A 12,587-nucleotide genomic window follows, 5' to 3' on the forward strand; every position below is an offset into this window, starting at 1 on the left:
ACCATTTGAGAACAAGATTGACTGATGCCCATCTGGATAATGTCATGCTCTTGGCATCAACAAGTCTGACACCCAATATTGAGAAGCTTTCAAACAACAAACAGCATCAAGTTTCACATTGATTTATTGACTGTTTGCATTAACATTTTCTTTTTTATTTTACTTAATTTACCACCATTCAATGCATCATGTTCATACGTTTTATGTTTAAAGATTATTTGTGACCTTTTAATAGATTCAAAAGATGCCTTGATTGAAATAAATTGCAACTAAATTGAATTCTTTGATTACTAATTGACATCCTTGGTTAAGCACAAATGATTTTCCAGCATGCGTTATTCATTAATTTGAGGCAGAACATAACTAGATGTATTTAAATGGATGATTCCTATATTTCAAGTTTTTTATGGTATTTATCTGGCCCACCGTCTGCTCATTACAGAGGTAAAAAGGTTGCTGACCCCTGGTATAGAGAGTAGAGCAGGGGGCTGAGAATGCAGCCTTAAGGGGCATGTATGTTGATGGTCAGTGAGGAAGGATGTTGTTACCAATCTTCTCTCAGATCTGCTGATATGGAACTCGAGAATCGAGCTGCAGTGTGAGAAACAGACAAGAGAAAATCTGCAGAAGCTGGAAATCTGAGCAACACGCACAAAATGCTGGAGGAACTCAGCTGGCCAGGCAGCATCTATGGAAAAGAGTACAGTCGACGTTTTGGGCCAAAACCCTTCGGCAGGACTGGAGAAGAAAGCTGAGGGATAGATTTAAAAGACATGGATAGACATATCAGAATGGGAATGGGAAGTGGAATTGAAATGGGTCCACTGGGAGATTCCACTTCTTATGGTGAACGAAGTGTAGGTGCTCGGTGAAGCAATCTGCAATTTATGTTGGGTCTCACCGATATACAGGAGGCCACACCGGGAGCACCGGATACAGTTTATGACCCCAGCAGACTCACAGGTGAAGTGTCGCCTCACCTGGAAGGACTGCTTAGGGCCCTGCTTAGTGAGGGAGGAGGTGTAGGGACAGGTGTAGCACTTGTTCCGCTTGCAAGGATAAGTGCCAAGAGGGAGATTGGTGGGAAGGGATGGGGGGACAAATGGACAAGGGAGTTGCATAGGGAGCGATCCCTGTGGGAAGCAGAAAGTGCAGGGAGGTAAAGATGTGTTTGGTGGTAGGATACCGTTGGAGGTGGCGGAAGTTTTGGAGAATTATGTGCTGGACGTGGAGGCTGGTGGGGTGGTAGCTGAAGACAAGGGGATCCCTATCCCTGGTAGGGTGACAGGAGGATGGGGTAAGAGCAGACACGCATGAAATGGAAGAGATGCAGTTGAGGGCAGCGTTGATGGAGGGCCCCTTCCCTTTCAGGTTTATCTATCACCTTGTGTTTCCCCCTCCCCTCCCCACACCTTTAAAATCTACACCTCAGCATTTTCTCTCCAGTCCTGCCGAAGGGTTTCAGCCTGAAACATCGACTATTTATTTCCATAGACGCCGCCTGGCCTGCTGAGTTCCTCCAGCATTTTGTGTGTGTTGCAGAGGGAGATACAGAGGTTCATGTCTTGCAGCTTGATGGTGAGTTTGGATGGGGAGGCAGAGTTGAACGCTAAGCCGCAGTCAATGAACAGCAGCCTGATGTAGGAGTTGCTGTTGACCAGGAGATCGCGAAGAGCCTGGAGAGCCAGAGAAGTTGCATCTGTTGTCAGCCTGTTGTGGTCAGCATATTGGAGTGGGTCCAGGTCATCTCTGAGGCAGCAGGTGTTCATACCATAACCAACACCTCAGTGCACTTTCAGGTCACTGCGCTCTTCGTGGCCACTGGTACAACATGTGGCTTTGTGAAGCAGGTGGAAACCTCAGACTACTGACGCAATACGTTGAAGGTGCCCATAAGAACTCCAGCTGGTTGGTCCACACAAGTCTTCAGTACTTAGCCAGGTACACTGTCTGGGCCAGACGCCTTTTGTGGATTCACCCCCCGGATGGATACTTGGAGGTTGGACTTGTACGGGTGTGCCATAGTTCTTCCTGTCGAAGTGTGTATAAAAAACATTGAGCTTATCCAGAAGAAATGCTGACCAACCTTGCCCAGTGGGAAGTCACATTGTGCAGCCCTGCCACAATCGTTGAGCATCAGTCTCTGATTCCAGTTTAGTCAGAATTGTCTCTTCATGCTTGCAGTGGCCTTCCGGATGTCATACCTGGGCCTATGAGACCATTAGACCATAAGATACAGGAGCAGAATCAGGCCATTTGGCCCATCAAGTCTACTCCGCCATTTCATCACGGCTGATCCAAATTTCCTCTCAGCCCCAGTATCTTCATTCTCCCTGTATCTCTTCATGCCCTGACTGATCAAGAATATATCAACCTCTTTAAATATACGTAAGGACTTGGCCTCGACAGCTGCCTGTGGCAACGAATTCCACAGATTCACCAGTCTCTGGTGAAAGAAATTCCTTATCTCCGTTCTAAAAGGACACCCCTCTATTCTGAGGCTGTGTCCTCTGGTCTTAGACTCTCCCACCACAGGAAACATCCTCTCCACATCCACTCTATCAAGGCCTTTCACCATTCGATAGGTTCCGATGAGGTCACCCCTCATTTTTCTGAGTTCTGATGAATAGAGGCCCTGAGCCATCAAGTGCTCTTCATACGACAAGCCATTCGATCCTGGAATTATTTCTGTGAATCTCCTTTGAACCCTCTCCAGTCTACACACCCTTTCCACGATAAAGGGCCCAAGACTGCTCACAATACTCCAAGAGAGGCTTTGCCAGTCCTTTATAAAAGCTCAACATTACATCTTTACTTATACTGCATGTCTCTGGGTTGCCAGCATTAAACATCAGAAATCCAGCCTCAGTAGGTTACAAATCTCTGGTCATTCCAAGGTTTCTGGTTGGGAAAACTTGGAATATTTTATGAGTGCACCTTACTCCTGCACGTCCTTAAGAAATTGGTGATGAGTGTGACATTTTCAGAATCAAAATCAAAATGAGGTTTGCAAACACAAGAAAATCTGAAGATGCTGGGAATCCAAAACAACACACACAAAATGCTGGAGGAACTGGAGGTAATGGATCTCAAGGGGGTGAGTTTGTTGAAAGCCTAAGAGATGACTTTTTCGAGCAGTTTGTCATTGAACCTACTAGGATCAGCAATACTTGATTGGGTGTTATGTAATGAACTGGAGACGATTAGGGAGCTTAAGGCAAAAGAACCCTTAGGAACCAGTGATCACAATATGATTATGTTCAACTTGTGATTTGATAAGGAGAAAGTAAAGTCTGACGTAGCAGTATTTCAGTGGAGTAAAGGAAATTACAGTGATATGAGAGAGGAGTTGGCCAAAGTAAATTGGAAGGAACTGCTGGCAGGGATGTCAGCAGAGCAGCAACGATCTGTGTTTCTGGGAAAAATGAGGAAGGTGCAGGACGTGTGTGTTCCACAAATGAAAAAATACTCAGATGGTAAAATAGTACAACCATGACTGACAAAGGAAATCAAAGCTAATGTAAAAACAAAGAGATGGCATACTGCAAAGCAAAAATTAGTGGAAAGACACAGGATTGGGAAGCTTTTAAAAACCTACAGAGAGCAATTATAAGAATCATTAGTAGGGAAAAGATGAAATATGAAAGCAAGCTAGCAAATAATATCAAAGTGGCTAGTAAAAGCTTTTTCAAGTAAGTAAAAAAATAAAAGAGAAATGAGAGTGGAGATAGAACTGCTAGAAAATGAGGCTGGAGAAATAATAACTGGGGACAAGGAGATGGCAGATGAACTAAATAAGTATTTTGCATCAGTCTTCACTGTGGAAGACACTAGCAGTGTGCCAGATGTTGTAGTGTGTGAAGGAAGAGAAGTTGGTGCAGTTACTATTACAAGGGAGAAGGTGCTCAAAAAGCTGAAAGACATAGGTCATCTGGACCAGATGAACTGTACCCTTGGGTTCTGAAAGAGGTAGCTTTAGAAATTGTGGTAGCATTAATAATGATCTTTCAAAAATCATTGGACTCTGGCATGGTGCCAGAGGACTGGAAAATTGCAAATGTCACTCAGCTCTTTAAGAAAGGAGGAAGGCAGCAGAAAGGAAATTATAGACCAGTTAGCCTCACCTCAGTGGTTGAGAAGATGTTAGAGTCAATTGTTAAGGACGAGGTGATGGAGTACTTGGTGACACAGGACAAGATAGGACAAAGTCAGTATGGTTTCCTTCAGGGAAAATCCTGCTTGACAAACCTGTTGGAATTCTTCAAGGAGATTGCATGTAGGATAGATAAAGGGGATGCAGTGGATGTTGTATATTTGGACTTTCAGAAGGCCTTTGACAAGGTGCCACACATGAGGCTGCTTACCAAGTTAAGAGCCTGTGATATTACAGGAAAGTTACTAACGTGGTTAGAGCATTAGCTGATTGAAAGAAGGCAGTGAGTGGGAATAAAAGGAAACTTGTCCGGTTGTCTGCCAGTGACTAGTGGTGTTCTGCAGGGGACCACTTCTTGTTATGTTGTATATCAGTGATTTAGATGATGTTTGTAAATTCGTGGAGGGGCGGGTAGTGTTGAAAAAACAGGTAGGATGCAGAAGGACTTAGACAGACTCGGAGAATGGGCAAGAAAGTGGCAAATGAAATATAATTTTGGAAAATCCACGGTCATGCACTTTAGTAGTAGAAATAAATGTACAGACTATTATCTTAATGGGGAGAAAATCCAGGAATCTGAGATACAGAGGGTCTTGTGAGTCCTCGTGCAGAACACCCTAAAGGTTAACTTGCAGGTTGAGTTGGTGGTGAGGAAGATAATGCAATGTTAGCATTCATTTCAAGAGGTCTAGAATACAAGAGCAAAGATATGATAATGAGGCTTTATAAGGCACTGGTGAGGCCTCATCTTGAGTGTTGTGAACTGTTTTGGGCCCCTCGCCTTAGAAGAGATATGCTGGCACTGGAGAGGGTCCAGAGGAAGTTCACAAGGATGATTCTGGGAATGAAAGGGTTATCATATGAGGAACGGTTGGTGGCTCCTGGTCTGTACTCGCTGGAATTTAGAAGATGGGGGGGGGGTTCTCATTGAAACCTTTTGAATGTTGAAAGGCCTAGACAGGGTAGATATGGAAAGGATGTTTCCCATGGTGGGAGAGTCTAGGACAAGAGGGCACAGTCTCAGGACAGAGGGGTGCCCTTTCAAAACAGAGATGCGGAGAAATTTCCTTAGCCAGAGGGTGGTAAATTTTTTGGAATTTATTGCCATATGCAGCTGTGGAGGCCAGGTCATTGGGTGTACTTAAAGCAGAGATTGATAGGTTCTTGACTGGGCACAACAAAGGTTATGGGGAGAAGGCCGGGAACTGGGGTTGAAGTGGGGAGAAAAAAAAAGGATCACCCATGATTGAATGGTGGAGCAGACTCGATGGGCCAGATGGCCTAATTCTGCTCCTATGTCTTATAGTCTTATGGTCTAACTCATCAGGTCAGGCAGCACCTAAGGAAATGAATAAGCAGTTGATGTTTTGGGCCGAGACCCTTCATCAGGACTGGAAAGGAAGGGGAGGTCAGAGTACGAAGGTGGGGGAGGGAGGAAAGAAGTACAAGGTAGCAGGTGATAGGTGAAATCGGAGGAGGGGTGGTTGAAGTAAGGAGCTGGGAAGTTGATTGTTGAATGAGATAAAGGGCTGGAGGAGAGGGAATCTGATGGGAGAGGATTGAAAACCATGGAAGAAAGGGAAGGGGAGGAGCACCAGAGGGAGGTGATGGGTAGGTATGGAGATAGGTGAGAGAGGGAAATGGGAATGGGGAATGATGATGGGGGGGGGGTGGTGGAGGCAGTTGTAGGAAGTTCGAGAAATTGATGTTCATGCCATCAGGTTGAAGGCTACCCAGATGGAATATAAGGTGTTGCTCCTCCAACCCGAGGGTGGCCTGATCGCAGCAGTAGATGTTGGAATGGGAAGTGGAATTGAGGTTTATTATTACTGACTTACGTTATGAAATTTACAGGCAGGAGTATAGTGCAAGACAAAAATACTGGAAGTATTTTCTACATTACTCTAAGTATTTATTGATAAATTGCGCAGAAGTGGAATAGTGAGACTGAGTTCATGGACCATTCAGAAATCTGATGGCAAAGGTGAAGAAGCTGTTCCTAAAACATTGAGTGTCGGTCTTCAGGCTCCTGGATCTCCTCTCTGGTGGTAGTAATGAGGAGGGCATTTTCTGGATGGCAAGGGTCCTTAATAATGGATGCTGCCTTTGAAGAAGTTCTCAATGGTGGGGAGGATTGTGCCTGCTGTCTGAGTACACTGAATTCAGTTATGTCTGCTGATGAATTCTTAATTGTGGTCCAGTCCACTGACTTTCTCTTCATGATTTTTATAAATGACCTCGATGAGGAAGTGGAGGGATGGGTTAGTAAATTTGCTGATGACAGAAAGGTTGGGGGTGTTGTGGATAGTGTGAAGGGCTGTCAGAGGTTAAAGCGGGACATCGATAGGATGCAAATACTAGGCTGAGGAGTGGCAGATGGAGTTCAATCCAGGTAAGTGTGAAGTGGTTCATTTTGGTAGGTCAAATATGATGGCAGAATATTGTATTAATGGCAGTGTGGAGGATCAGAGAGATCTTATGGTCCGAGTCCATAGGACACTCAAAGTTGCTGAGTAGGTTGACTGTGTGGTTAAGAAGGCAAACGATGTATTGGCCTTCATCAACCGTGGGACTGAGTTCAAGAGCCGAGAGGTAATGTGGAGCTATATAGGACCCTGGTCAGACCCCACTTGGAGTACTGTGCTCAGTTCTGGTCACCTCACTACAGGAAGGATGTGGAAACCATAGAAAGGGTGCAGAGGAGATTTACAAGGATGTTGCCTGGATTGGGGAGCATGCCTTGTGAGAATCGGTTGAGTGAACTCGGCCTTTTCTCCTTGGAGCGACGGAAGATGAGAGGTGACCTGATAGAGGTGTATAAGATGATGAGAGGCATTGATCATGTGGTTAGTGAGAGGCTTTTTCCCACAGCTGAAATGGCTAGCATGAGAGGGCAGGGTTTTAAGGTGTTTGGAAGTTGGTACAGAGGAGGTGTCAGGGGTAAATTGTTTACACAGAGAGTGGTGAGTTCGTGGAATGGGGAGGTGGAGGCGGAAACGATATGATCTTTTAAGGGACTCCTGGATAGGTACATGGAGCTTAGAAAAGTAGAGGGCTATGGGTAAGCCTAGGTAGTTCTAAGGTAAGGACATGTTCGGCAGAACTTTGTGGGCCTAAGGGCCTGTATTGTTCTGTAGGTTTTCTATGTTTCTGTGACTTGAATTCCCTCCTCTGCTTCTCCTGTCCAGCTGTCACCGTCTACACTAGTGCTGTGCTCCTCAGTCTCGGTGGGCAGAGACAGGGAGCACAGCCACGCAGCCGGATTTAATACAGTGCGGGTGTCACCGATGCTGGTACTGTGGCCGAGTGTATGGGATGCTGTGGTGTTGCAGGAGATGTGTCGATAGTTGGGCTGAGACTTCTCCGAGTTGCCTGATCAAAGTCTCCTGCCTTGATACGTTAAGCATCAGGGTACGCCTCTTTGTTCCGGTCGATGGCAGCGCACAGGTCCCCCAGTGCCAGCTTGCTGCCTGTCTGGGGTGTGCTGCAGACTGCGGTCATGGTAACAGTGGGGAACTACTCACAGGAGGCAGAGCAGTCAGCACTTCACTGCCAGGTGGTCCGGGTGAGGTGGAGAGTGCAGATACAGGACTGGGGCAAGCCCACCGTGTCCATATGCCACAACGAGATATCATAAACTGGAAGCTGCCACTTTTTCCCTATTCAGGAGACCATTGGAAGCAACTTCTCCCCCGGGCTGTGAGATTGCTGAATTCCCTGCCACTACCCTGCTCTCATCATGTTTAAAGCTCCAATAGCGTTATGCTGCTTACTTTTTGACTTGGGTTGTAACTGCATCTTATTACTTGTTAATTTCTTTGTGTTAGTATTATTTTTTGTGTTGTGTGTGAGTTACATGAACTGTTGTGCACCTTGGTCCGGAGGAACATTGTTTCGTTTGGCAGTATACATGTTGAATAACTTGACTTGACCTGATGGGGTGAATTGTAAACCCCTCAGGCTGGAGCGCTGTATTAGTAGATGGTGATGGACGTGGCCTTCTTGAGGAAACACCCTTTGAAGATGTCTTTGCTGGTGGGAAGGATCTTGCCCGTGAAGACGTTGGCTGTCTAAACCCTCTGCAGTTTCTGTCAATCTTGCACGTACCCTGTCCTGAGGAGAATGAGGGAGCTTCGAGTGTTTCCCTGTATAGTCCTGACATGGGGAGGGAGTGAGGAAGGCCCCTCAGTTTTAGCCTGTGTACCCAGCCTTGGTGAGGGAGTGAGGGAGCTCCCTATATGTTACTATGTCTATCCAGTCCTGCAGAAGGGGAGTGACTGAACTCCCCATGTTATTCTGTGTACCCCAGTTCCAGGGATTGAGGTAGTTTCCCGTGTACCCTATATACCCCAGTCCCAGGGATTGAGGTAGTTTCCCGTGTATTACCCTATATACCCCAGTCCCAGGGATTGAGGTAGTTTCTCATGTATTACCCTATATACTCCACTCCCAGGGGTTGAGGTAGTTTCCCGTGTATTACCCTATATACCCCAGTCCCACGGAGTGAGGTAGTTTCCCGTGTATTACCCTATATACCCCAGTCCCAGGGATTGAGGTAGTTTCTCATGTATTACCCTATATACCCCACTCCCAGGGGTTGAGGTAGTTTCCCGTGTATTACCCTATATAACCCAGTCCCACGGAGTGAGGTAGTTTCCCGTGTATTACCCTATATACCCCAGTCCCAGGGACGGAGGCAGCTCCTGTGAGTTACCCTGTATACCCCAGTGGAGGGAGTTCTCCTTGTTACTCAGTGTACCCCAGTCCGAGGGAGCGAGGGAGTTCTGCCACCCACACTCTGTCCCTACCCTTACTGTCTGCTGTGTTCCAGGTCTGCCATCACCGTCTTCCCTCAGAGGGCAGAGGGGAGGGGAGATTTCCGAATCTGGAACAGCCAGTTCATCCGGTATGCGGGCTTCCCGCAGGAGGACGGCACTGTGCTGGGCGATGGGGCCAACGTGGAGCTCACTGAGGTAGGAGGGAGAGGGGGAGGGGGGAAGGGTGGCTTCCAGAATCTGGGTGGCAGGTTGGGGAGATCCACAAGCTCTCCAGGGATCCAACCTGGGTCTGTTGGTGGCTGAAGGACAGAGTCGGGGTGTGAAGCAGTGCTGGGGATGGTGAGAGTGAGAGTGCAGTGTACGGGTGGGGTATGTGCAGCGTACGAGTGGGGTATGTGCAGCGTACGGCTGGGGTATGTGCAGCGTACAGGTGGGGTATGTGCAGCGTACGAGTGGGGTATGTTACAGGGGAGTCTGGGCTGCAGTGAAGGGGTGGGGGTGGTGATGTGGGAGTGCGAAGGGTGTTTGTGGATGTGGGTCGGGGTCTGTAGCATTGTCAATTGGGTAGGGGTGTCTGTGTGGGCTAGGGATTTGTGGGTGGGGATGGGGGTGGGTGTGGGTGCGGTGTGGGGGTGGGTTGGGGGTGTGTAAGTGTAGGAAACGAGTGTGATTGTGTGGGTGGGGTCAGGGATGTGTACCTGGGGCTTGGATGGTGTGTGGAGCAGGTGTGGGTATGTGGGGCAGGTGTGTGTGAGTGTGGGGGAGAGGTGTGTGTGTGGGGAGAGATGTGTGTGTGGGGAGAGGTGTGTGTGTGTGTGGGGAGAGGTGTATAGATGTGTGTGTGGGGAGAGGTGTGTGTGTGTGTGTGTGTGGGGAGAGGTGTGTGTGTGTGTGTGTGTGTGTGTGTGTGGGGAGAGGTGTATGTGTGTGTGTGGGGAGAGGTGTGTGTGTGGGGGAGAGGTGTGTGCGGGGGGAGAGGTGTGTGTGTGTGGGGGGAGAGGTGTGTGTGTGTGGGGGGGAGGTGTGTGTGTGGGGGGAGAGGTGTGTGTGCGGGGGCAGAGGTGTGTGTGTGCGGGGGCAGAGGTGTGTGTGTGTGGGGGGGAGAGGTGTGTGTGGGGGGGAGAGGTGTGTGTGGGGGGAGAGGTGTGTGTGTGCGGGGGGAGAGGTGTGTGCGGGGGGAGAGGTGTGTGTGTGGGGGGAGAGGTGTGTGTGTGGGGGGAGAGGTGTGTGTGGGGGAGAGGTGTATTTGTGGGGGGAAGTGCATTTGTGTGTGTGTGTGAGAGATATATATTTCACCACGTCCTTGTTACCCCACATTGCCTTTTGTCGCTCCCAGAGAATGTGTTGTAGGGGCTGGAGAGAGACATGAATTTGGGGTATGGAATGGGGTATGACGCTGAGATATGTTAATATGGAGTGTCAGAGTGTGATGAGGGGTAATTTGAGGTGAGGTTTGAAGCACTGGGGGGTAGTAGTGAGGAGTTGATGTTAAGTGATACTGGTGTGGGTTGAGAGTGAGGATCGGTGGGTTTATGAAGGGATGAGTTGGGAGTGAAGATCGTCGTGTTAATGAGAGTGTGAGTCGGAGTGAGAATCAGTGGATTAATGAGTGTGTGGTGTTGGGAGTGACGATCGGTGTGTTAATCAGAATGTGAGTTGGGAGTGAAGATCGGTGAGTTGGGAGTGAAGATTGGTGTGTTAATGAATGTGAGTTGGGAGTGAGGAGCGGTGAGTTGGGAGTGAAGACCGGTGTGTTAATGAAGGGATGAGTTGAGAGTGAGGATCGGTGGGTTGGGAGTGAAGATCGGTGTGTTAATGAAGGGATGAGTTGGGAGTGAAGATCGGTGGGTTAATGAAGTGGTGAGTTGGGAGCCACCATTCCCACTCTCTCCCCTTTCGCCTACCCACAGGACATGCTGTGTGATGAAGGGAATTGAAGGGAGGGCTTGGAGATAGGATGAGATGGGAGTTGGGGAGTGTTGGGTAGGGTGGTGTGTGAAGGTATGAGCTGGCAATGTACGCTGATGTGGTGCCTGTCAACATTCCCATTCCCTCCCCACCCACAGCTCTGCCTGCGTCTGGGCTGGAACCCGGTCCGCAGTCGGTTCACGGTGCTGCCCCTGCTGCTCCAGGCCAATGGAGAAGACCCTGAGCTCTTCGAGATCCCCCCGGAGCTGATCCTCGAAGTCCCCATTCAGCACCCACAGTGAGTCACAGAATTCAGCGTGGAAACTGGCCCCTGGCCCAGTCCCCCATACACCCATCCTCGGTGTGAAAAGCTGTCCCCCAGCTCCTTTTAAATCTCACTCCCCATACCCCCATCCTGTGTGTGAAAACCAGTCCCACAGGTCCCTTTAAATCTCATTCCCCATTCCCCCATCCTGTGTGAAAACCTGTCCCCCAGCTCCCTTTAAATCTCATTCCCCATTCCCCCATCCTGTGTATGAAAACCTGACCCCAGGTCCCTTTAAATCTCATTCCCCATTTCCCCATCCTGTGTGTGAAAACCTGACCCCAGGTCCCTTTAAATCTCATTCCCCATTCCCCCATCCTGTGTGTGAAAACCTGTCCCCCAGGTCCCTTTAAATCTCATTCCCCATTCCCCCCATCCTGTGTGTGAAAACCCCAGGTTCCTTTAAATCTCATTCCCCATAACCCCCATCCTGTGTGTGTAAACCCCAGGTTCCTTTAAATCTCATTCCCCATACCCCCATCCTGTGTGTGAAAACCTGTCCCTTTAAATCTCATTCCGCATACCCCCCATCCTGTGTGTGAAAACCCCAGGTCCCTTTAAATCTCATTCCCTGTACCCCTTATCCTGTGTGTGAAAACCTGTCCCCCAGCTCCCTTTAAATCTCATTCCCCATACCCCCCATCCTGTGTGTGAAAACCCCAGGTCCCTTTAAATCTCATTCCCCGTACCCCTCATCCTGTGTGTGAAAACCTGTCCCCCAGCTCCCTTTAAATCTCATTCCCCATACCCCCCATCCTGTGTGTGAAAATCTGTCCCCCAGCTCCCTTTAAATCTCATTCCCCATACCCCCATCCTCTGTGTGAAAATCCCAGGTCCTTTTAAATCTCATTCCCCATACCCCCATCCTCTGTGTGAAAATCCCAGGTCCTTTTAAATCTCATTCCCCATACCCCCATCCTAGGTGTGAAAAGCTGTCCCCCAGGTGCCTTTAAATCTCTGCCCTCCCACCTAAAGTCTCTGCTGTCTCGTTTGGGACTCCCCTATCCTGGGAAGACAACTGTGACCACTCACCCTGTCAAATCAAGTCAAGTCAAGTTAAGTCACTTTTTATTGTCATTTCGACCATAAGTGCTGGTACAATACAGAGTAAAAACGAGACAACGTTTTTTAGGACCATGGTGCTACATGAAATAATACAAAAACTGCACTGAACTATGTAAAACAACACAAAAACCTACACTAGACTACAGATCTACCCAGGACTGCATAAAGAACACAGAACAGTGCAGGCATTACAATAAATAATGAACAAGACAATGTCTTTGCTCCTGATAATTTCATACACTCTATAAAGTCACCCCTTATACCAGCATGTCCCATTTCTCCTTGTAACTCAGCCCTCTTTCCCCAGCAACTTCCTAATAAATATTTAGTTTAATCCCATCTCCCTTTTGCTGAGTTA

The 12,587-nt window shown here is 48.2% G+C and overlaps 1 protein-coding gene across 1 annotated transcript in view; it reads left to right on the forward strand.

Moving 5' to 3' along the window:
- The window catches only part of LOC134346734 (nitric oxide synthase 1-like), a 70,910-nt gene that overhangs the window by 9,129 nt on the left and 49,194 nt on the right, over nt 1-12,587 (forward strand). Inside the window, exons 6-7 of the mRNA XM_063048308.1 lie at nt 8,985-9,126; nt 10,998-11,137. Of these exons, the coding sequence (XP_062904378.1) occupies nt 8,985-9,126; nt 10,998-11,137 (282 nt within the window). The remainder of the gene's footprint in view (nt 1-8,984; nt 9,127-10,997; nt 11,138-12,587) is intronic.

The sequence above is a fragment of the Mobula hypostoma genome, chromosome 5 (assembly GCF_963921235.1).
Source record: "Mobula hypostoma chromosome 5, sMobHyp1.1, whole genome shotgun sequence".
NCBI lineage: Eukaryota > Metazoa > Chordata > Chondrichthyes > Myliobatiformes > Myliobatidae > Mobula > Mobula hypostoma.